Genomic DNA, 25,948 nt, shown 5'->3' with positions numbered 1-25,948 from the left:
AATCAGATTTAATCTTCCGGAAGTGCTAATTAACTGAAGAGAAAACCCTCAGACAGGGGCTAGCAGCCACCAGGGGGCACTGTGGGGAAGATAATGGTAACACCTGCTCCAGTCCTATGGGAAAGAGAAGAGCCCAAGAAGGTAAGCCTCCTCCTTTCCTTTAGTGTAAGTACAGAGAGCCCCATCTACCACATAGCATCAGCGAATGCCTGGAACGGAGCAGAGTTCGTCAAAGTTGGAGAGATTCACAACCTAGTTCATTGGCGAGAAAGGGGCTGAGCTCCAGTTGTCTATGGAGACAGGTTGCCAGTCAGGATTTTTTTTTTTTTTTCTGGTAGAGGAGACATTGGGGTCAGAGTTTACAAGGACTTGTGGGTTTAAAGATCAGAGCGTTTCCTAGCTTCCACCTCTCTCTACAAAGAAGGAAAACGTTCTGGGGCTGCTCAGTGGGCAATAGAAAGGCAGGGGTGATTCTATGTTAAAGTTTTCCAGACATACATCTGCAAATCAAAAGCCCGCTGCATATTGTGGGTGAAGAAAGCAAGTTGGAAACTTCCAGGAAAGAGTATTCACTGTGATTCCAGGTTTGAAAACAATGAAACAACCACATACATGGTTGGACACAGTTAGAGAACTATCCAGTGGCGTGGGCTCCGAAGAGCTCACAGAGGTTGTTCTGAAGAGTAAGAGCCCAAGGGGCTGAAGAAGAAAGGACTTCCTGTCTACTTTATTTTTTGTGTAAGTCTGTATTGTCTAGTCGTTTTTCAGCAAGCACCAACTGTCTTTACATGGTCTTTTTAAAATTACATGTTTTCAAACTAGCATCATAAAAGCAAAACCTCAGGCAGTTTCATCACCAGAGAGTGGAATATGATTTCCCAATGATCCAAGAACAGGAGACTTCCCAGTCACAGGGTGGGAATGAGGAGTAGTGCTTTCTCTGAGTTGTCATGGTAACAAGTGAACCATAGACAGCCTGTGCAAAGAGCATCAGGCATCCTTGTCTTCTATCTATCTATCTATCTATCTATCTATCTATCTATCTATCTGCAATGTATCTATCTAACTCTCATTTATCTAACTCTCATCTATCATCTATCTATATATTGTCTATCATCTAGCTATCATCCATATATCCATCCATCCATCTATATCTACCTATATTTTTCTATCTATCTATCTATCTATCTATCTATCTATCTATCTATCTAATCTATCTATCTATCCGGGACATGGGACATGGTCCCTTTATGTAGTTCTGGATGTCCTGGATGGAGTTCACTGTGTAGACCAGAGTGGCCTTGGAATCACAGAGCCCTGCCTGCCTCTGTTTCCCGAATGCTGGGATTAATAGCGTGCACCACCACCCCTGGCCAGTCTGACAACCTTGAATGGAAGGTGAGCTACAGAAAGAAGGAGACTGAGTCTGAAGAATTAGGTTCCCCTAAAGATGAGCAAGGGGACTAGCCACAGAAAGATGCAAAAAAATATCAGGAGAAACGCTGAGAAATGAAATAAAGTTGTAAGCACTGGGGGAAACATGAGGAGTCTTGCAGAAGGGGAGGAGTCCAGTAGGGCTGGTGAGGAGGAGTGATAGGAGCTTGCAGCCTGGTTTTGTTCTGAGAGACCCCTCACTAGCTTCCCCTGTTTATATCTCTGGACTGCAACCTGTACCCCACACACACACACACACAGAGAGAGAGAGAGAGAGAGAGAGAGAGAGAGCACTCTGCTGATGGCAGAGGGTGAAGGTGACCCCCTAGCCCACCCACTCCAGAGCTCCTATGCTACTCAAGGACTGAAGGTACATGAGGCTCCAGGGTGCACCAAGCTTCGTTGTTACCTTTGAATCCACGCATGCCCATGGGACCTGTGGCCCCTAGCTTCCCATCATCACCCTTGAGACCAGGCAGTCCTGGGGCACCTCTTTCTCCTGGCAGACCTGAGGAGAGAAGAGACAAGGGCGGAGCTGCAGGCTCAGAATGGAAAGGTCCATTAGATGCCATTGCCTGGTTTAATGATTAATAAGAACCTGGTCTTCCATAGCCTCTGCTTCCTCTTGCTTAGCCTCCTGCAGGTCAATTCACAACATCCCCATATATATCTATACAACTCTTCCCTGACTCCTCACCCTTGAAAAGCCTAATACTGTTGTGAGTGATGGTAGTAGTACCAGTTTTGTTCAAAGACCTGCAAGCACGCTGGACTTCTGAACCCCGCAAGCATGTTTCGGATTACCCCCTGTGTGTCAGGCATAAAGAATCTCATCTAATCCTCATAACATACATGGAGGTGTTACTACACATAAGAAAACTAAGGGTTATGAATGCTTGCCCTGGGGCATACAGCAAAGGGCTTTGGAAGCAGTATCTGGATCTTGTCAACAAGATGTTATGCTTTAGGCTAACGGGCTCACTGGTCCTGAGGGAGAGGATGCCATGGGGGATGGCATTAATGAGTGGGAGGAGGGTGAGGTAATGCCTCATCCTATTTAAAGAAAGGGGAAAACAGCAAACAGAAAAACAAAACACTCCCTTTCTTTCCACAAAGTGCCAAAAGTATGATGTCCACAAAACCAATCAATGGGTGTGTAGCCTGCCACCCCATTAGGCCCCGTACCTCAGGCTCTTGGCCATCAGGCCCTGTGGCTACAACCTGCACTGCATGTACCATGGAGAGCCAGAATCAACAAACACTTTTATGGAGTGAGAGCCCAAGGGCCCCAAGAGTCCTGACCCAAGTCTAGTCATCGCTGTAGAACACAGCTCTCTTGATCAACTTTCTAATTGTTCTTTCCTGCTTGGAAAGCAAGCTGGTTTTCATTGGTTTTTTTTTTTTCCCCCACAGCACAAGAAACCTGTCTCCCAGTTATCACCCCAGGGCTAATGGCAAATGACTGGGGGAGGACAATGGCCTCCCAAGGGTGTGAGGACGTCAAAGAAATTAGTGGAATGTCTTTCTTTCCCTTCTTGACATGATGCATCTGTTCCCAGCGTCTGAGAGTCCTGTGGCAACTGAGCTCGGAGTCTCATGCAAGATGTGCCCAAAGCTCCCCACCCTATGAGTCATTAGGCAGGAAAAGCGCTTCCACTGTCCTGAGAGCCTCGGGGTATCCTCAGCTGTGGATCTGAGGACAGAATGGAGGTCAGGCTGGAGAGCTCCCAAGCCCCACCTTCTCCCCCTTGTCTGTAATGTACCTAGAGATTTGGTAGGAATAATTCCTAAAACAAATAACCAGACCTTTCCTGATAGGCTTTTTCTCCTAGCACCATCCCGAAGCCTATTCACTCAGAGGAACAGTGCGTGCAACACGGGCTCAGGAAAGGGCAGATGCAGATGTCTGCCAAAGGCCCTGACATGAAACTTCTAAGACTATGAGCCTAAGAGGAATACAGTCTTTCTAGATGGTCCTAAATTCTCCCGCATGACACATGTGGCTGCAGGGCATCAGGAATCGAGATGGCACAAGAGAGTGTCAGGCTCCTGGTATCATAGAACACCTTTACTGAAGGCCCTGGCCCTGGGAACCCTGATTCCTATGTGAGCAGTGGCTTAGGGAAGCTGGGGGCTCTTGTGAGCCCCTTCCTTCAGATCCGGGTGCTTCTTAGGCAAAAGCATTTGGCCCATTGTGTGGTTAGATTGACAACCTGATGGAAGTGGAGGAAGTCTATCATCCCTAGGATGAGAGGGTCATGGGTGAACCTGAAGCACTCTCCCCATCTCCAGGTTCCTCCCAGTGTACCCCATTACCTTGAAGCCCAGGGAGCCCAGGAGCGCCCGGCTTTCCCTCTTTTCCTTCATTCCCTTGGTCACCTTTGGGTCCCGGTGGCCCTGAAAGAAGTCAACAACAACAAGATTAGAAGGTAAGAAAGCCAAGGCATTGGTGGAAAATGGAAACTTCTCCCTCTGGGGTGAGAGGAAGGACCAGAAATGTGCGTTGGAAACACATAAATGTCAGGTACTCAGCTTTGCGGAGGTCCCATGGAATCCTGCTTTCGGTAAGTAGAGAAGGGTGAAGTGTGTTCAGGGCTATTTGGTTCCCTCTAAAAACCATATGTTGAAAGTTCTTAACCTGTCCCCCCCCCCCTGGGGGGGGTTATGGTTTAGAAAGGTGGGGCTGTAGGAAGGGACTGTGTTTAGATGAGGTCAAGGATGGGGCCCTCCTCAATGGAATCAGTGGCTTTATCAAACGAGAAAGGTCAGTTGTGATGGAGTATGCCTGTAGCCTTAGCATTCACTCAGGAGGCAGAGGTAAGAGGAAGATGAGTTCAGGGTCAGCCTTAGCTATAGCATGAGACCCAGTCTCCTGTCTGGAAGTGGGGAACACCATTGAGCATGGCACTAGCATGCTATGCCTTTCCTCTCCCTTCATTCCTGTCCTTTATCCTGCCTTTCTGCCAGACCAGACTATAAGAAACAAGTATCCATGTACACACCAGGAAAGAAATGGATCACCTGAACCCAGCCATGCTAGTACTCTGACCTCAGACTTTCCAGTTTCCAGAACTGGAAGGAAAGAAATGTCTGTGGTCTAAGCCCTTCAGCCCACTTCAGTGGTCGGGGTGTTCGAGATGGAGTGAAAAGGGAGAGTTTTGTGCAGAGGAAGCAATCCCTGCATGGGTGTAAAGCAAAGGTGTAGCTGTGTAAGCTCCTGTGAACCAAGCAGCAGGGGCTCAGTGGGCTGGGAAAGTGGGGAAAGTGGGGGTATTGGAGGCCTAGGTGCTGGACTTGATCTTGCCTGGGGGGTACTAGGGGGGAAGGGGCCTGGTAGAGGAGCCACATTAGGTCTGCACACAAGGAAGGAAGCTGTCTGGGAGGTGGTATGAAAGAGAGATGGAACAGAAGAAGGTGAGAGGCAGGGACTGGGGTCCATTCAGGTAGGAAGTGGAGGAGCCCTGGGTTAGGAAAGAAGGTACCAAAGACATAGGGGAGTGGCCGGATGGTTTAGAAAGTGGGACAGCTTTCGGCTCCCCCCTGAGGAAGGAGGAGGAGGCCAGCCTAAACTCAGGTTTCAGCTGGGCACCTGGGTGGAGGATAAGTTTCTGACTGTTTGTGAGTGGGGCAAGCTTCCAAGGGTGGCTCCAGCGGGGCAGAGATTCAAGTATATGTGACTGAATTCAGTCTCCATCCCTACCCATGTGTTGGAGTTACTTGTCTGAGGCCACACAGGCAGCCACGGTGAAGGAGCCATGGTTTCACTCCAGGTCTGTCTGGCACTTTTCCTTCTTGCCACACCCACAGGACCAGACAGCTCACCCTTCCCATCTTCCGGCCACCAGCCGTTCATTCTGGTACCTGCTGTTCCCAGGCTGGTGAGCACGGCGGTCCTCCCTGTCATCTTCCCATGACTATGATCTGGGGATGCTCCTTGTCATTTTGCTGTCGATCTTTCCTGGTCCCATGATTCCTGCTGGCATGGGCACAAGCCGGACAAGCATCCCGGGGGCACTTTGATACATCCTGTATACCTGTCCCTGGCGTGAGAACCCGGGTTGCAAGCACTTACCTCCTGCTATACTGGCTGAAGAGTGCTCCTACCTTATCTGTCCCCAGAACCTCCTCACCTTTCCTAGGACACTGGGTTTCTACAGATGTCATTAGTTAAGGTCTTACTGGGGTGGGATGGACCCTAATCTTATGACAGGTGTCCTGTAAACAGACAGAGACATAGGACAACAGAAGCAGACATGGGAATGAAGCATCTGCAGACCAAGATTGCCTCACCCACCAGAAGTTCAGAAGGCACAGGGAGGACCCTCCCTCTGAGCTTCAGAGTGATGTGACCTCACAGATGCCTTGGTTGAAGGCTTGCAACCTCTGGACAATAAACAGTTATTTTTAGCCCCAGCGTGTGGGGCTGTCCCAGGAAGCCAAAACATGGAGGCTGGCAGCAGACAGTGTCTTGCACCGTCCATATTTGACAAATGAATGAGAATATGAGATCACAGGGTGTTAATACACACAAAACAAGCCCGGCCGCCAAGATCAAGATGTACTGATACATTCCAAAAGTTGGCACTGTCCTCAGACCCTAACCAAAGCTGACAGCTGTTTAACAATTCAATGGCTCAAGAGCAAGGGAAAAGTAGTCAACTTTTTTTTTTTTTTAAACTCACGAGTTACATAAAACATTTAAGGAAAGCTGGAGTTTTTAAGGATCATATATATATATATATATATATATATATATATATTTTATCCCAGTTCTCAGATAACAGGATCAAGACTCAAAACCTATTTTGCCAAGAATTATGCAGCCAGGGAAGGGCAGAACCAAGATGCAAATGAGCTCACCCCCCACCTCCTACCCCACCCCCATCCTGCTCCCAGCTCCCTCCCCTCCAGGCAAACTCAGCGGCAAAGGAAACCTAGCACAGATCTCTGTTGCTAAAGCCCACACAGTTCACACTCTTCACACCATTTCACCCTTCATTTCTCCCTGGGCCCCGGCCTCCAGGAGTTGAGCCCTCTACAGCTGTGCCAACCCACCGCTGGCATTCTGAGGTGACTTCTGGGCAGTATATGCGGTTACAGTGGCTGTCGCTCCCAGCCTCGCCCACACGAGACTTTTTTTTTAAACCTCTCAGATGTTTATAGTCACACGTCTTGTTTCTCCTTTTCTGAGGTAGATCACAGTGTGGAGGGGGTTGGGACAAGGTCTGTCAACCATCCGAGCCCACATGACCCTGCCACTGACTGCTCTGTCTAGTGTTCCAACTCTACAACATAAGAGCAAGGTGTCTCCATATTCGAAACATCTCTACCTAAGAAAAGAACAGGACAGCTCCATTCCACAGCCAGGAAAGGAGCATCCCCAAGAAGTTTAGGGCAGCCCTGCTGGAGGAAAGGATCCTCAAGAGCAAAGGAGTGGGGGCAGGATGCATTCAAAGAGTACCCTGCGTCTACTCTGAGGAGGGTGAGAGTTCAGAGGGTCATGCAACGCACTCATGACCTGTACGTGTACCCCAATCCTTGTAGAGCAGATAACACGTGTTTTACAGGCAGCTCCATTCACAGCGGCTGGCTGTCCATTTCTACTAACTGGAAGCTAGACTCCCCTTGTCAAACCTAGAATTCGGTCCCCACTCCTTTATTCCACACACCTGACAGAAGGCGCGAAGGACTCCCTTCTCCATCCACTAGATGGTGTTTTCTCTCGGGAATAAAGCAGTTGCCAGATAAAGCCGCTTTGAAAACCTGTTTTCATTAATCGAGAGGTTTGACATTTGACTTGGATAAGTCTTTTCCCCTCTCGGGGCCTTGTGGTTCTCTACTACGGTACATGAGGATTAGACCACATGGTTTCAGAGGCCTATTTCCATTCCAAAGAATTCTAGAAAGCTTGCATTTCAGCCATCTGCCCATGGCTGGGTGGGCTGCCTCGGGGCTTGCTGTACCAAAGTCTTCTGGCCTGTCTTCCCTCTCTGATTTTCCTTCCCCTCTCCAGGGATTCCTCCCTCTCTGATAATCTAAGCTCTCTGTGCCTTTAAATCGCACCGGCAGATTTTGACAGACCTCATTGATGCTGAAAAATCCAAAGCAGAAGAAAGCAATGCTTTGCTGTGAATGCCTACGAAAGATGAGCTGGAGTCAAAGCCCATAGAAAGCTGTGCAGCAAAGTGAGAGAATGAAAACCATTTGAGGCAAGCTCAAGTATGATGTAAATGCTCTCATCTTAAAAAACAAAACAAAACAAAACAAACAACAACAACAAAAAAAGCACACTCGCTTAAGTATTTAGGGATTCTTTGCTTTCAAAAGGAAAGAGGAGGAATGTGGTATCTGTATTTGTTCGTATGTGCATACATGTGAGCTATGCATGTAGGTGTCTGTGTTTGCGTATATGTGCACATGTGTGTACCTATGAGTTTTGCATTCACATATATGTGTTTGCTCACGTATGTATATATGTGTATACATATGTGTGAATTATGTACATGAAGGTGTTTATTTCAGGTGTTCGTGCTGGTGAGTTACGCATGGAGGCATCTGTGTGTGTATTTGTACATACATATGTACATGTGAGTTATGTTTGCAGTTATCTGTGTATGTATGTATGAAAGCATTTGAGTTATGCGTTCGGGTATCTTTGTGAATGTGTGTGCATGTGAATTATACATGCCAGTGTGTGTGTTTATACAGGTATGTATAGGCATGTATGCATGTATATATATGAATGTGTACATGTGTGTTTAAAGAGGTACACGTTAGAGACAAATTAGATAGAATGATGGCAGAAAGTCCACTCCCACAACAGTACAGAAAATCGTGGATGCATTCAGGAGCACTCTGGACATGTGGAGCTGAAGGCCCCGGGGTGACTATAGCTCTCTGTGGTCACTGTGGAAGTTCAGAGGAGGGAGGGCAGCATGATGAGGAGAGGACACAGGGCTGGAAAACGTCAGCTGGAGAGGTTCAGGTGGTTCTGTCTACCTCCCTCTGTGTGGGAGTGGAAGGCAGACCGGACCAAAGGGAACATTCCAGAATCCATTCCTGACTCTCCTCACCCTGCAACCGGAACAGGTTCTTTAGGCTTCCTGGTTCTTAGTGCCCATGCAGCACCCAAGGGCAGGGTGACATTCACCTAGAGAGGCGCTGCTCTTAACACATGCTGTGTGGCATGGCCTTGCTTTCCCCACATGCAGCAGGGGTACTAATGAGGACAATCTCAGTAGCGCTGACTTCCAGACTAGTCAGTTTCAGGAGTTCCACAGCCCAGCAGGGGAGAGGCTGGCTTATCAGAAGCGCAGAGCTGCGTCTCTAGGCCAGCAGTTGTTGAGTGTGCTGGCTAGTGTCATGGCAGTTTGACACAAGGTAGAGTTGTAGGAGAGGAGGGAGCCTCCACTGAGAAAATGCTTCTGTAAGACCCTGTAGGGCTTGTGGGTGGTGCAACCCCAGCTCTGGTGGTTTGTGGTTCTATAATAGAGCAGGCTAAGCAAGCCATGCAGAGCAAGCAAACAAACAGCACCCCTCCATGGCCTCTGCATCAGCTCCTGCCTACAGGTTCCTGTTTAAGTTTCCGTCCTGACTTCCTTCAATAATGGACTATGATGTGGAATGGTAAACCAAATAAACCCCTTCTTCTCCTGTTTGCTTTTGGCCATAGTGTTTCGTCACAGCAACAGTGACCCATTTATTGGTGACTTCATTCATTCATATACTGGGTCTTCTTACACAGACCAGTCTGGTTGCCATCTGTTGAGCTTCACAGGCCAGCACACACAGTCAATTTAATGAATTTAAATTACTCTACCTGGACAAATATATATATATTTGTTTGTTTGATTGTTTGTTTGTTTTGGTGTTTTAAGACAGGGTTTTCCTGTGTAGCTCTGGCTGTCCTGGAACACTCTCTGTAGACCTGGCTGGCCTCAAACTCGGAGATCTACCTGCTCCTGCCTCCTGAGTGCTGGAATTAAAGGCACGTGCCACCACTGCCTGGCCAAACATATTTTTTCTAACAGCCTCGTAGGTCAGGTTCAAGTTTGGAATTCCCAGTAATTGGATCTCCACTCATTAGAACCTTCCCAACTGGAGGAGCCCTCTGCCCTCTTGCCAGGCCTATACAGGACTGTCTTTTGTCTCTTGAAGGCTGCAGAAGGCACACCCAATCTCTGACCACCCTATCCCTCATCATCTACCCTTGGTTGTTTTCCTGCCTAGGGATATGGATGCTGAGTCCGTTCTCTGCCCTAAGGAGCTTTTATCAGCAGAGAGACCTAGGTGGGCCCTGGAAATGGGCATGGGTCATTCAGGCAGAACATTCTAGAGTCATACAGTGCAAGGCTTAAAGGTGAAGGTGTGAGTTTTAACTGCCACTCCAGGATGGGTCCTTGGGACGAGCTTTGCAGGGGAAGGCCTGAGCAGGAAGGGCAGACAGGAGACGCTTATAGACAGGGTTGGGTCACTCAAGTACCTTTGGCAAGGGTGATGTTCCTCAAGGCGATGGAGTGTTCCCAGTCCTTGAGACGCAGGTCCTCGGTCACCACGCTGAGTGTGGCCAGCTCCTGCTTGAGTTGCATCTCCATGTCCATGTGCACCAGCCGCATGAGGCGCGTGTCAGCGCTGGCATTGCTCACGAGCACCTGCAGGTCCTGCAGCCGCGTGCTGTGCAGGGCCACGTCATAGGACAGGCTGTGGTTGAGACCACGCAGTGCTCCACCCACGTCAGCCAGCTCCTCACCCAGGATGCCCACCCTGCGCGCCAGCCCGTCCAGCAGGCCCGCGTGGCGCTGCAGCAGCAGCTGGCTCCGGTTGCTTTCCACCTGCAGCTGGTAGAGTTCCAGCTGCGCGGAATCACTTTGCTGTCCTGTTCGGTCACGGAGCAGGGCCACGGCCTGCTCGGTCTGCGCCGCCTGCGCGTGCAGCCCCCACAGTGCGCCCTCCAGCCGCTGCACCAAGCCTGCCAGGGCCAACAGTGAGTCCGTCTGGTTCTGCAGCGCATCCTGAACCTTCCACACCTGTTCTGTCAAGTCCGCCTGCAGCGGAGCCTGCAGCAGGCGCAGCTGCATGTCCCGGAAGCTCTCATTCAGCCGGTTGACATTCCGAGTCAGCGCCTTCAAGTCATCTGGGGAGCTCCGAGGCCGGGACACTGTAGAAGAGGTGAAGGGTGAGAAGGGGTTGGGCAGGGAGGTCTGAATAACAACAGGCAAGTCTACTGGCATCCAGCAGGTGCTCAATATAATGTGAATGAAAGGGAGGAGGGATGGCTGAGACTGGGTGTTTCATACAGTGGTTCCCAAACCTATCTGCCACTGTAATCACCTGCAGATGATGCTGATACTGGGCAGGAGGTTGGCTTTGGAACTTTAAAAGATTCCCAGCAACCGTAAGTTGGAGCCTTATTTGTATTCTGCTGCACAAATGTACACAGCATGTTCTAGAGGAAACATGTTCTATATCCATTGGAGATGGATCGTTTTATGGAATTCCACTTAAGATATTGGTTGTTCCAAGAAGGGCAGTGGTGACACACGCCTTTAATCCCAGCACTCAGGAGGCAGAGGCAGGTGGATTGCTGTGAGTTCAAGGCCAGCTTGGTCTACTGAGTGAGTTCCAGGACAGCCAAGGCTATATAAAGAAACCCTAGATCAAGAAAAAAAAAAAAAAAAAAGAACATCCAGGAAGAGGGGGTAGAAAGAATGTAAGCGCCGTAGGAAGGGGTGGAGAGGAGGGTTGTGCAAGAAAGTCCTCCATGGATGGCAAAGTCTTTGTGCTCATGAACTTACAGACCCTACACAAGCTTGGTCAGTCAACATTCTGTTAGAGGGGAGAGGGGTTCACAAGGCCCCATCCTCCTTGAAGATCTATTGGCAATTAATGATTGCTGGAGAAGGGAGATGTTTTCTTCAAGGATGTGGACTCTGGCTAGCTGCTCATGTTCCTCTAAATACTGCTCATCCTGTTCCTATAAGAAGCTGTCATTAAACTTGGTCACACACACACACACACACACACACACACACACCTTGAGAGAAAAAGCGTGTGCGTGCTATGACCCCTTCCACCTCAGGAAGTAGGCACCAGCAATGGTCTAAAGTTGTTCCCATTCATCTACAGAATGAAAGCCCTAATTGCCAGTAATAACATTAAAAGGCGGGGCATTCTGGAGGTGACTAGTCGTGTGGGCAGAACCCTCACAAATATAATTATGACTTGTACATTAAGTCCAAAGAAGCTGTCCACCCCTGTCCCCACAGGAGGACACACTGAGGTGCCATCAGGCATTGACTCATCTAGGGCCTTGATCAAGGATATCCAGCCTCCAGAAACACAGGCAAGAAATGTCTGTTGTTCATCCAGCTTAAAGGGTTTCATTATGGTGGCCCAAACAGACTAAGCCAATCCTGTTATACCCCCTCTTTTAACTAGACCTGTTAATGTGGCCCAGGGTCACACAGCAAATCCTACCCCAGTGGGCTATCCCAGAACTGGGCTTTCTTCTATGCCAGTGTTTCCCAACCTGTGGGTTATAACTCATTTGGCAAACTTCTGTCTCCAAAAAGATTTACAATACATTATAAAGCAGTCAATGAAAATGGTGTTATGGTTGGGGGTCACCACAACATGAGAAACTGTATTAAAGGGTCGCAGCATTACGATGGTTGAGAAACACTGCTTGGCGCCTTCCCTAGGGCTGCTTAAGGCAACCCCATCTGGCAATAGGCAGGGCCAGGCTGACAGCTACAGTGCTGGTTTTGTGGTTTCCTCCACTCGGGGTCCCATCTCTTTCTGCCGCGGGAAGAGCACCTCCAGGCAGTGGAGAGTGTTTCAGATCTGTTCCTATCCCTCCTCTGTCCCCTTCCACCCTTCTGGGTTCCCTGTGTTCCTGCCCAGCAAAATAAGCCACCCTGCCCCTCCCGACATTTCCTTGTGGAGAGGGGTCCTTTCCCTGGTTATGAAAAATCCTAAGAGGAGAAATCTTCACCACTAGAGTCTGTCACAACACCCTGGTCTGTCTCCTAGGAGCTCCTAGGAGTGCAAACTGGCTGCTGAGGTAGCTATGGTCAGGTGCTCTGGTCTGGAGAGTCTGAGATGGAAAGCATTGGCTGCAGTGGAACTGGGGCAGGAAGAATAAAATAATGCTGCTTTGGACATCTTGAACCCAGAAGACCAGGAACTTAGTGCAAATCTTGGTCCACCAAGAAAACTGACAGTACACCAACTCTTTGAGGACTCTGCATTGGAAAGGGACAGGAGACAGGAGGTTGTGCTGAGAGGCACGTGCATATTCTGTGTTACAGAGACACGCTGCATGCCACACGGCACCCACGCACCGTTGTTTGTTCTGAGATCCCTCCCCACCTGGTAGAAAGGACCCCTTGAGGTATGGATGTCCTGGTTCTAGTGTGACTGTGAGATCCTGGGCTGAAGTGACACGAGTGGTTTAAGGCTACGTTTGCCCAGCGTCCAGGTAGTGAGCCAACCATTTTATTTTTTCCCCTTCCCAGTCCTGAAGGCTCCAGGCCCTGCCCAGCTGACCCTTCCTTGGTACCTGCAACCTCCAGGCCTTTCTCTTTGTCCAGGGAATGGAGCTAAGACTGCATCTGTATGGAGACAGCTGACAGTGACCTTCTCCCTCCCGGGAGTCCCTCTGGGTCCTTGATCATTGCACAACCAATTTGAACACAAATCCAAATTAAAGGAAGAAACTCCTCCCCAAGCCCACACCCTCCATCAAAGCACTGTTTGCTTTTCTTTCTCAGAGCTCCATCCCCTTGCACACACAGGATTTACAATATCATTTCTGCAGAGTTTTCCATTTAATATTGTAATTATTTCACAAGAATTTCACCATCTTTCTCTTAGTCTCTTATAATTTTGTTGATGGCAGGAAGTTTCTGGAAGGGATATGTTATTTATTGCAGCAAATAAATGTAGGCATTTTTCTTCTTTTTTTTTTCTCTCCCCACCCCCACCATTTGTATGTGTGTATGTGTGTGTCTCTCGCTTAAGATTTTCAGAACAATAAAATCCCAGAAGTTGCATTAGCAGGTCGAAAGATACATAGACATTTTTATGACTTAAAAAAAAAAAATCCCATAACCAGGTGTGGTGGCTTACAACAAACACTAGGGAGGCTGAGACAGAAGGATTGCCATGAGTTTGAAGCCAGCTAGGTTACATAGTAAGTATAAATTACAGGCCAGCCTGGGCTACAGAATGAGACCACCCTCCCCTCTTCCTCAAAAGCCAAAACCAACCAAACAGAAAAATCATAATCAAATGACTCTCCTTAAATAATGTTAATCCGTACTCAGGACACAGACGTTTAATTAAGGGAGTCAGTTTCAATGCAACCCTACTCACTAGGCATTACAGCTTTCTTATTGCCCATTCCACAGACCGAAAGCGGCACCTTGGTAGTGTAGTTCTGTTAGGGAGGCAGCCTTCTCAAGGTGATGTGGGTGTCCATTGCAATGGCCTAGATAGTTTAGGTACCTAGCCTAATCAGACCACTGTCTGTGAGGTCAAAGTTTTGGGGGCCCCAACTCATGCTGGCCAAGCCTAGAGCCATGTCCTTCCTCTGGGACCATTTACTCACAGCAGAGTGAATTATCTCCTTCCAACAGTCACCGAGTGTTCTCTGCTCGTGACCCACCTCCTCCCCCTTTAATTCCTTCCAGATGGTTGCTGTCCTCAACAGGGAACAATTCTTACTTGAGTGTGACTCTCTTAATTCGTGTTTACGCAAGCTGCTCATTTATCTCCTTTCCTGGCATATCTACTTTTAATGTGTTTTAATTACTTTTCAACTTTTATACTTTCACAAGTGGGAAAATAAATACAGACTTACAATAACAACTGGCATCTCCCGAGTCCTCATTGCGTGCCAAACCCTCTGCTTCTTCCATGCTAATGCAAAGAGTCCCAAAAGCATGCCGCATAAGCCTAGAGTATCGTTAGCATCCTCATGTTCCAGATGAAGAAACTGAGGCAAACCGAGGGCAGGCCACTCCCAAGGGCAGGAGGCAGGGGAGGCTGATGTTGGGCTCTGGAAGTGTGGCTCCAGCTTCCCCATTACGAACACCTCTGCTTTCTGATGACAGGAATGAATGTGGAGACCAAACTCCGTGACAGGCGCACTCAGTGCAGAGTGAGTTAGGAAGACAGTGATCTCCCCAGCACAAACCCAGGCTGGAGCTGGGACGCTTGGTAGAAATCACACAGATATTTAATTTCAGATCCTGACTTGGTATTGATTTCTGGGTCCTACTTGATGAATTGATGCTTCTTTTTGGGGCAACACACAGTCGGTGTGTGAGCGAGGGCCTGCCTCAGGCAGCAGTAAGATGAGCGTCTTGAATAAGCCTGTTTCTCGTAGCTTTCATGGCTCCACCTGGCCTTCCGTCCACACTCAGTTCTGAGTCAGCTCCCTGGCCACAGTCGTCCTGTTCATGAATAAACCATCATCTGCAGGCCCCGGCAGGGAGCTCCAGATGTGACCTGAGCAGTGAGTTATTGTCCCAGCCTAGCAGGAGTGCACTAGGAACAGTGAGGCCTGTGTGTGGCAGGCAGGAAGACTCTTCATTCCACTGGATGTTCAGTGACATGAACGCTGGACATTGGAGTTAATCCCTGCCCTCTTCTCTGTGAATGTGTGGTGTGTGTGTGTGTGTGTGTGTGTGTGTGTGTGTGTGTGTGTCAGTAGGTAGGGTAGGTAGGTAAGTAGGTAGGTCAGAGCTCAGCTCCAGGCGTTGTTCCTCAAGCACCATCCAACTTGTTTTTTGAAACAGGGTCTCTCACTGAAACCTAGGTCTTGCTAATTTGCTTAGGTTGGCTGACCAGTGAGCTCCAGGAATCCTCCTTCCTACACTTCCCAAACACTGGGATTACAAGTACGTGCCAGCATGCCCTAATTTCTATGTGGGTGTTGGACATTGAACTCAAGTCCTCATGCTTGTAGGCCAGGCAATTTACCAACAGAGCCAATCCTCTAGGTCTGTAGTCTACATTTTTGTATAGGACCAGGCATCTATTACGCCCCTTCATTTTCAGCCCACCTTTCCTTGGGAGGTGGGGAGGATAAAATTCATACTCTTATTTATCTGAGGTGGGATGTCAAGAGATTGTCTGAAACACAAAGCAAGGGCGAGGGCGCTTGTGCCACCTGCCCCTTCCTGATGCTCTCCTCTGTAGCTGCTGCTGGGGTAGTCAGTCATGCGCCAAATCCAGGCAGGAGGAAAGGAACTGGCAGTTATCACCACCTACTATCCTTCAAACAGTCCGGGTTTTTAGACGTTGCTCTCTTGCCATCTCCCAGCAAGCTTGGGAAGTAGGAATGGCCACACCCATTTTCAGTGAAGCAGATCCAAGAGGTAGCAAGGTGTGTGGGCAGGCTTGGCTGCTGGCAGGGAAGACTCCAGAGCTACAGTCGTCCTCCACTGCACAAAGCTGCAAGGTGCATCTGCCCTCTTCTTATCCAAAAGAGCCCTGGAGGGATGCACTTGCCAAGTGTCCTTCAGTCCCACTGGGGTTCTTCCGCTCCTGGGAGCAGACAGTGTCACTGTTCACTGCTGGGAAAATCTAAAAACAGGCCTCCTAGTCGCTAGCTCAAGGCTGCTCTGCTATTAGGAGTGTGTTGTGAGCCTACACTCCCTCCAAAGTCCCAGCGCACATCCTGCCTTCTCTTCAAACCAGTGACGCAGAATGCAGGCAGGCGGGCATCGGAACCCCTAGAACATTGTATTCAGGGTGGAGTGTGGGAGAGGACAGCGCTGACTGATAATGGCAAAGCCCGTACATCCATAGAAGCCTCAGGAATGAGGGGTACGTTTTCCAGATGAGCTGTGGAACCGGACTGTTTATTACCTGAGGTCATGGTGAGGGATTTGAGTGGGAAAAAAAAAAGCATTTAAGGGTAGAGATCAGAGCTCAAACATCTCATCAGGTCAGGTACTTGCTGTGCATGCGAGGACCCGAGTTCATGGCCTATGGAAAAAATCTGAGCATGGCGGCATGAATTCGGAATCCCAGTATTGGTGAGGAGGAGGCAGGTGGACCCTGGGGCTCACTGGCAGTGCAGCCTCAGCAGCCATTTCCGGGCCAGTGAGAGACCTTGCTTCCAAGAACAAGATGGAGAGCACCTGAGGAATGCTATCTCCCCCGGGTGACCTCTGGCCTCCCCGTGCATTCTCATACGTGTGCATGCACACCCATACATGCACACACAAAAGCAGAACCCGATACCCCTTCAGCACTTTCAATGAGGAGTCTGTCACAGAGCTGTGACCTGGATTGCGGTGCCAACCACACTAGTGGTTGTCCCGACCCCAAGAAACGGGACAAAACCAGCAGCAGCCTTCCTTTGCGCGTCACCATGCCAACACATAGGGCCAGAGCTTTGCCTTTGGTTCTGTCAAGACTTCCCTCTGTAAGTGGACATCAGTTCGTCTTTCAGTTTGTACTTCCCCAGTGAAAGACCATGGGAGAAAAGGTCCTGGGCTTTTGCACTGTCACTGCGTTACATCACCCCCTCAGCACCAGCCCTATCTTCTCACCTCTGCCTCTCACCTCCTCTTTGTCCATGATAGGAGCAGTCAGAGGGGGCTCGGCAGTTGTGATGGCTCCAGAAAGGAGCCCAGGCAATTATGAAGGCTCCGATGGCCCAGCATGTCCCCAGGCCCAAGGAAACACAGCAATGAACAGCAAATTAAAAACAAAAAAAAAAATTCCCTGGCAGCTTTTCCCCATTTGTGGGAAAAGGGCCTTCATTTTCGCTGTGTGTTTGCTCCTCAAATGATGCAGGCGGGCCCCGACCCAAACTCAGCACCGTCACTCTGGACAGACAGCAGATCTGAGACTAAGTTAGTCCTGGGGGTGACGGGGTGTGATAGAGGTCATTTCCACTGCCATGAGGAAGACCACAGCCTGGGAAGCATAGCCTGAAGGTTGGAGATCTGAGGTCACGGTACTCTCATGCGTGGAGAGGAAGTGACTTCCAAAGTTCCGGAGGAATGCTGGCTTTTGTCCAACCACAAGAATTTGTGGAAATGGAGCTTCCTTTGGACCTGACAGTTGTGAGCCACCCAGTGTGGGTGCTAGGAACCAAACTAGGATCCTCTAAGAGCAGCGTGTATTCTTAGCTGCTGAGCAGTCTCTCCAGCATCTTGGCTGTTTTTTTTTTTTTTTTTTTAAGAGTGAAAAAAAATGCCTATGCCATTTGACCTACTAATCCAACTTCTGGGAACTTACTGTGAGAAAAAAAAAATTCAAAAGACGGGGAAAGGTTTCTATGTTTATTTACCAAGCTTGAGTGGGAGAGTCACCAGGAATGGACTGGGTCAGTTACAACGTGTCCTTGGGTTATTGCAAAATATGCCTTTGTTCTTCATCCCTCCTTCCTGGCACAGGACTGCTAAGGACACCTCAGAATCCGCAAAATAATATCAGAAAGTGTCTCCTGGTAGGCTAATGAAGGGCATGATGGCTGCCAGACCCCAAGAACTTCAGGAATGGAGTCTGGTCACTAGAAAAACCGAGGGACAACTTGGGACAGTTGGGATTTTTCAGTCCCAGCACCACAGCCACCCTTCCCCTGTCAGGAAAGGAGGAGGAGCTGAGTATCAATCGACTCCCAGTGGCCAATGATGTGATCCATCATGTCTACCCGAGGAACCTTCCGAAGCCCAGAAGATTGAGTTTGTTCTATCTGATTAGCTAGATGACCAGGGGAAGGATGGTAAAATTCTCACGAAATCATTACACCAATGATGTTAGGTGGAACAGCTCCACAGAAAGTGACATTGTAATGCCTAGATATGCAAATGGGTGGATCCGAAACCAAACCAAACACTGATTTGATGGAGGGTGTGGGCTTAGGGAAGACCTTTTTTTAAAAAAAAATTTGGATTTATAGTCAGATTAGTTGTGCAATGATCGAGGGCCCACACAGACCCTCAGGGAAGCTGATTGTCAATTGTTCCCGCATGAACATAGTCTCAGTCCCGTTTCCTGTTTAGAGAGAAGGAGCTGGCAGGTTCTGAAGAGGGATGGCCAGGCAGGACCTGAGGCTTCCAGGAACCTTGGGACAGGTGGGCTGTGGGTGAAAGAGACAGGAGGGAGTGGTCCTAAACCACCCTGTGACTTCAACCCTTTCTCCTAGTTGCTCCCAATCACATCAGAAGAATGCCCATACTTCAGAGTGTCCTTCCCACCTCTGATGAGCTCAGGTTTGCCCAAGTTCTAGGGTGTCCCGGCCAGAGACTTATGGGAGAGTTTTGGGCCCTCCATTCTCCACCTGCCCTGTCTCAGTGCCTCACCCCCTGTGGGCAGAGCATGTGCAGACACACTGGTTGCACAGTCAAGCCCCATCTTGTGGACTCTTCAGCTCCCAGTCCTGTGGACACCTGCCTGGGCCGCTCACGGCTTCATTCCCTGGGAGCTGTCTCTACAGCGACAACTCTTCAGTTCACCTTCCAGAGGACAGCGGTGGTGTGGGCCATGCGAACATGCATCAGGAGGCTGGCATTAATGGTCATTCCACCTCCTGGCCTCAGTCTCTTCATCAGGAGAATGGGAAGATGCTCGGTTCACCAGAGACTGCAGAGATCCAGTCAGTGGCTGAGCTCTGCAGAGCGCAGATGGGGCTGAGCAGGCCTGGCTTGGGCCAACTCACTGGAAGCCTCATGACCAGGAGGTGACACTCTACCTCACTTTTCTGCACCTTGGAAAGTCGTCACCTTTGATCTGCCTGTTGTCTACAAATAGGTCCCGTTTCTGGCACACTGCTGGCACACAGGCTGCATACACACAGGCAGGCACCAGCCAGTCACAACCCACCCATATTGGGAGGTCCTGTGAGAACTTCAAAGGAGGCCAATCCTACCAATGTGTTTGTTATTGTCCCGGGGGCCCAGGCTGGATACATTGTGTATACTGTGTCCTGGCAGCAAGGTTGCCTGATTCTGATCCAAGTACACAGTGTCTCTAATAGTTTCTGCCGATTACTGTGAAAATGAGATCCAAGATGAATTATAAACCAAAGGCCTCCTAACAAGGAGATTAGCCCTGGCTTCCCATTTTGGAGGCTGGAGTGTCTGGAATCATGGCCAGCCACTCAAAAAAAAAAAAAAAAAAAAAGAGAGAGAGAGAGTTTTCACTAAGCGCATGTCCGTCATAGGAAAGGGACTAAGTCTTTCTAAGTTCAAGTCAAGAGTGCTTAGATCAGCAGGACGCTTGAGCCTTGAACTTCCTGGGCGATGAGTAAACAGCTGTCAAAAGTGTTACTGAATGATTGAAAATAAAGAATGTCATCAAACACAAGGCCCTCTGCTCTTCCTGGAAGAAAGACTTGGCGTCCTGGCAGGTCTCGGGTTGTGCCTTCTGCCCTCCAACGGCCTTTTCCTGCAGCCGTGTCTGCAGCTCCCAAGTCCCAAGTTCCACAACCCAGCTCTCCTCCCCCTCTCCAGCCTCTGCAGCCAGTGCATCTGGCCTCTCAGAGACAAGGGGAATGACTTGAGAATTATAATTTCATACCCTTGACCCCTGGGAGATCCTGATTGGATGCAGGCAGAGACGATGCTAGTGTTTTCTTGGAAGGGACTGCTTGAGGCTCTTGTGACGGGATCCTCAGTTAGCAGAAAGGGATGGAGTCCCAGTGGAGACCAGCTCAAAGCCAAGTGCTTACCTTGGCTTTCTTTATTTCCTGGTTTTACTCCCTCCATCTCCCAACACTGCCTGCAAGGACCGAATCTCACCGCTAGCTGCTAGGCCTCCACCTTGCACTCTGCGTCCGCAGGAATCCCAGGCCCAAATAAGAAGCCCGTTACTAATAGGGCAGCTGAAAGCCCATCTTCCTTTGTGCTTTTGGTTTGTTCATTTCCTGAACTGTCTTTACTGTCTGTCTTGAGAAACCACAGGTAAGTTTGGATTCAGGTTGTAGGTTCACACACATTTTAAGTCATCTGATCTGTGAATGTGAGGTAGATACTCAATGCATGAGTCTCTCAGTTGGCGAATAGATAAGACTAGAACATGATCGCTCCTACCAGGATGGCTTTGGGGGGAAAACTACATGTAAAGAGAGGACCCATGGGGGCCAGAGAGACTGCTCAGTGGTTAGCAGCACTGGCTGTTCAAAGAAGAGCCAGCACTCACATGGCTGCTCACAACTGCCTGCAGTTCCAGTTCCAGGGGATCCCAAGACCATCTTCTGGCCCCCAAGGGCACTGCATACATGCAAGTAAAATACCCCATACACATATAATCAAATTAAAACTTGAACACACTTAAAAAAGTAAGTACTTGTTCATAAACTTTGTTTGGAAAGATGAAGTCCGGCATGAAGCTGAACTAAAGAAGCTGAACCCTGAGTGCACACTCTTCATATCTGTGGGGACAGAAGGGTGCTTCTAAAATGCCTCTGTTGGTGGTGAGGAGAATGCATTGGACGGGGACGGGATCCTGGAGGAGGCTTGGGATGCTGTGGTCCTGAAGAGAGACAGAGAAGTATCTGAACCACAGAGCTGTGGTTTGAAGTGTTCACCCCAAAGCTCGTACGGTGAAAACCTGGTTCCCAGGCTCTGGCACTAACTGGGAGGTGGTAGAACTGTCATAAAGTAGGGTCTGGTGGAAGGGAGTTAGGCCATTGAGGATACCTCTTTAGGGGCAGTGCTGGGACCCTGAACACTTGCTTCCTGGTTACCAAGGAAGTCAGCATCCTTGTTCCTGTTCTGGCTTCCCCACAGGGATGGACTGGGACCAAGGATTGTAAACCAAATAAACCCTTCGTCCTCTCAGTTGCTTTTTGTCAGCATATTTTTGTCACAGTGGCAGAACTGAAACCAGGACACACCCCAGTGGCCTCATTTAAACCCAATCACCTCTCTAAAGACCCTGTCTTCGTGTATATCATAGTTTCAGGTAACTGGAAGTTAGGATTACACCACATGACTTTTAGAGGACAAGATTCAACCCCCCGACCCCAGAGGTAGCTAAGTGAGGTCCCTTACTGAAGATTAACTGGGAAAATACGAGGTACACCTGAAACACAGGTGCCGAGTCCAGTGTCCATGCCATTAGGCAGATTGACCCAGGATACCCAGAAGGCTCTACAGCAGTGGCTCTCAACCCGTGTGTTGGGACCCCCTCGGGGGAATCAAAACAACCTTTTCACAGGGCCCACCTAGGACCAGAGGAAAACACAGAGATTTACACTACAATCCATAACAGTAGCAAAATTACAGCTATGAAGTAGCAACGGAAATAACGTTACGGTTGAGAACCCACCGCTCTATAGGATAGCCGTTCTGAGGCTTTTGGAGCCTGGTGGCCTGGCACTTCCAGAACTAAGCCGATCGTTTGCCAGCCTTGGGCTTGTGCTCGTGCGATCTGATGATGGCAGTGCCGAAACTTAGCAGATCTCCCAGCGTGCATGGCAGTGTCAATGTGCTTAACGCTGCTGACCTTACTTGAGCATGATGAAGAAGCTCAATGCAGCGGCACGAGAGCATACCACAGCTTTCAAACACAGAACAGAAGAAACCTCTCGTGGGGAGCCTTCTCCACAAGGCTGTGCATGTTAGTGGTGCTTTCCGTAGCTGTTTCAAGAAAGTCACCCTCAGTGACTGGCCAACTGAGTACCCGCGATAGATATAAAGAAATAAGAATGTCTCCAGGCAAATTTAGAGCCTGTTTTCAAACACACGCAGAATGCAGAGTCCCACATAGAGAATAGTGGTGTGATCACTGCCTTCTCCAGGCATCACAGAGTTGCGTTTATGCAAAAACAAAACAAAAACAAACAAACAAAAAAAAAACAGACAAAAAAGCCCAACAACAACTCCCACTTGGCTTGTGAAAAAAATGAAGGGCCTGCAGTGATGTAATGCACAAAGACAGATATGAGTGTGGATTACTCTTGTAGAACCAACACTGACCTTATCTCCAGGGTTTTCGTTCCTATGTGAGAAGTTCGGGATGGAAATAAATGCTGACAAGGTGGAGTTCATGTACTGCTCAGGCCCTTTCCATAAACGTGGCCCCCACCCATCGTAAAACAGTTCCTCCCTTCCGGAATCTCATTTCATCACTGTGTTAGCAGAGTGATCATCTACACGTTTTAAAAACAAGCACATGGTTTAAACGGTAAGAAATCGTGACGTTATTTCATGTATATTTACTCTATGTGATGCTCATCTCCCCGCCGTTAAATTTATTCTTTGAGGATTTCAGGGAATTCTTCCATCCTTTCCCATCTCACCACTCTTCCCATATCTCCCACACTACCCATCCAACTTCATATTCTCTTTCTCTCTTAAGGAAAAAAGACAGAAAGCATGTCCACTAGAAAACATGGAGTCCACTTTGTGCTGGCCCTCTATTCCTGACCTGGGGTGTGATGGGGCTTTGTGCCTACCTCCCCTCCTTCACACTGGGATTCCTGTCTGGTTTGACCATGTGCAGGCTGTGAGCCTGCTTGCAGGCTCTTTGAGTTTATATGAGTCTATTTCCTTCAGATGAGGGTTAAACCATGCCCTGATCTCCAAATGTTATTTTTCTTAACAGCTGGATGGCACTCTGTTATGTGCATGTATCATATTGTCATTATCCATTTTGGTTGACGGACAGCTTGACTGTTTTTAATGTCTGGCTACTAAAAAGAGAGCAGCAAAGAACATGGGTGAGCAAGTATCTCTGTAATAGACTGTAGAGTCCTTGGGGTATATGCCAAGAATGGTAGAGCTGGAGTTTGTAGATTATTCCCAACTTCCCAAGAGCCACCACACTGCTTTCTGTAATGGCTGTACCCGTTGGCACTCCGCCAGCAATGACTAAGCGTCCTCCTTTCCCCGCATCCTCGCCAGCACGCGCTGTCATTTGTTTTATTGCTATTAGCTATTTTGACTGGTGTGAGATGCAATTCCTAAGCAGTTTTGAATTGCATTTACCTGCTGGCTAAGGATGTTGTCCATTATTTCAGTGTTTCTCAGACATTTGTGTTTCATCTTTTGAGCACTCTGTTTAGTTCTATTCCCCATTTTAAAATTAGGTTGTTTGTTTTCTTGATGTTCAGCTTTTTGAGCTCTTGATGTCCAGTATTTTTAGTGTATCTAGATACTAACCCTATATCAGATGTATCATTGGTAAAGATTTTTCCCCCATTCTGTAGGTTTCCTCTTTGCTCAAACGATAGTGTCCTTTACTGCACAGAAGTTTTTAGTACAGGCATTAAGACCAACAATTAATAAATGCGACCATTTTGTTAATTGTGCCTGTGAATTCAACCATGTTCCCCATTTTCTGTTCTATCAGATTTAAGGTGTCTTACATTGAGATCCTTGATCTCTTCGGGGTTGTTTTGTGCAGGTGATGGACATGGATCTATTTGGATTCTTCTATGTGCAAACTACCCAGTTTGGCAACACCATTTGCCGAAGGTGCTGTCCTTGCTCGTGTGTGCACTGCTGGCTTGACGCCATTTTAAAATTTACTGTAGAGATACAACTGGGCTCTGCGTATTCATCAAAAGGAAAGCTTTTTATTTATCCCCCATTTAAACTGACAGCCAGGTACCGTGCTGGAGAGCCGCCCACATACGAAATCTGATATTTGACCAAATCCTTTCTTTTCACTTTTTGAAAAAGATTTGTTTGTAAATTCCATCTGCGTCCATGTGTTTGTGTGTGGGTATGTGGCTGTGAGTGCAGGTGAGGTAGAGGCCGGAAGAGGGTGTTGAATTTCCATGAGTGAGGTTACAGGGAGGTGTGAGGCACCTGTTGTGGCTGTTGGAAACCAAACTGGAGGCCCCATCTTAGCTGCTGGGCCATTTCTCCAGCCTGCTTTTTTATAGCAGTCCTCAGAGATGGGTGATGTGTGAAACCTAGGGTCTGGCATGATACTACAATCACTGGGAAAATGAACTTAAATGAGGGAGAACAGAGACCTTTTGTGCTCCGTTTCCTCACTGCCGTAGCCTTCCTTTTTGCCCCATGAAAAGCTGGGTCTATGGTCAGGTGCTGAGGAGATGTGAGCCCTAAAGAGTTTCAGTTCAGGTCCAGGCTCACACAGCAGACAGTTTGTCTCTTGATCCAGCATCATGCTTCCAACCACCAAGCAGTGGGTACACTCTGCCTTTTCACATCCTCCAGTAGAGCCTCCTGACTCTGCCCCTTTATTATTACTATTTACCTACCTACCTCTCTCTCTCTTTCTCTCTCTCTCTCTCTCTCTCTATATATATATATATGTATATATGTGTGTATTGTATGCATATATTATATATTCTATGTATGTATGTATGTGTACAATTGTGTGTGTGTGTAAGTTTAGAGGACAGGGGTAATGTTGGGTATCTGCCTCAATTGTTCTCCACCTTAAGGTCTAAGATAGAGTCATCCACTGATTTTGTTCAATTGACTGACGAGTGAGTTACAGTACTAATCCTGTGTCCACCTTTCCAGTGTTGGGGATTACAGGCCCATGCCACCACGATAGAAATCAAGATGGAATGAGGAACCTAGAGGTCTATCTACTTGACGAGAGTGGACAAGAAAGGAAGATAACACCAATCAGTGTCTACTCAAATCCAGACAGAGAGCTTCTGAGGTCATGTGCTCTTGTCTAAATTTACATACAAAGCTTAGGAAGACTGGCTGGCTTGCTCAGGATAATTTCAGTCAAGAGCAACAAATTTAAGATTTAAACCGCTCTGCCTGCCCCACTCTGTTTCACTTCCTTGCAAGATCCATTCTCTTACTCTAGCAGGAACCCACTGAGTCCGATCAAGACGACTCCTGTGTTTCTCTAGGCTGTTTCCTTGCCTTGGTCTCCCAAGGCTGGGATCTAAAATCATCAAGAGCAGGCAGCATGTTTCTCCATTCTATCCTTGTGGACAATTTGTTCCATGAGTACTTGTTTTCAAACAACTCAACATCTCTTCCCTCATGGGGGGCACATTGCTTTTGGCTGGAGCAGTGTTGGCCAGTTTTCACAGATCCATGTTTCTTCACTTGTTGAGCCTGTCATAAAGTATTTTAAGGAGGCTAAAAATTATCTTCACTAATAAGCATGTAAGGAATCTGGGACAGACTTGCCAGGACTCTTGACATTTATTGAGATTTCTCTCTCTCAGAACTTGAGGTTTGGAGCCTTTGAATTTCTTACATCTCTGTTTTCCAAAATGTGGACTGAGAAGACAGCAAAATCCCAGACACTCTGGGCTGAGAGTGACCTTAACTTACTTCTTACTTTAAATGAAGAAATTGAGACCGGAAAAGGCGGTGTGACATGTTTTGGGTCACCTATATCACTGGTGACACAGTCAAGACTCTTGCACATAATTCTGTAGAAGTAGTTTGTGTCTCATTCTCCTGTACCACACTGCTGTCAAGAAAACCAGAATTAGTGACCTATACCTGCCCATTTATTATTCAACTTCTCATCTGGTATGTGTTATTTACCTACCCATCCACCCATCCATCCATCCATCCATCTCTCCATCCATCCA

At 48.2% G+C, this 25,948-nt stretch overlaps 1 protein-coding gene across 1 annotated transcript in view; it reads right to left on the bottom strand.

The window, feature by feature from the left end:
- Positions 1-25,948, bottom strand: part of Scara5 (scavenger receptor class A member 5) — an 83,909-nt gene that overhangs the window by 22,886 nt on the left and 35,075 nt on the right. The window contains exons 3-5 of the mRNA XM_055609773.1: positions 9,917-10,591; positions 3,751-3,831; positions 1,844-1,942 (exon numbers count right to left, since the gene is read on the bottom strand). Of these exons, the coding sequence (XP_055465748.1) occupies positions 1,844-1,942; positions 3,751-3,831; positions 9,917-10,591 (855 nt within the window). The remainder of the gene's footprint in view (positions 1-1,843; positions 1,943-3,750; positions 3,832-9,916; positions 10,592-25,948) is intronic.

Source organism: Psammomys obesus, unplaced genomic scaffold (genome assembly GCF_907164565.1).
Source record: "Psammomys obesus unplaced genomic scaffold, mPsaObe1.curated_primary_1811, whole genome shotgun sequence".
NCBI classification, from domain to species: Eukaryota; Metazoa; Chordata; class Mammalia; order Rodentia; family Muridae; genus Psammomys; species Psammomys obesus.
Note: the sequence above shows the minus strand (reverse complement) of the source record. Positions and strands in the feature narration are given on the sequence as shown.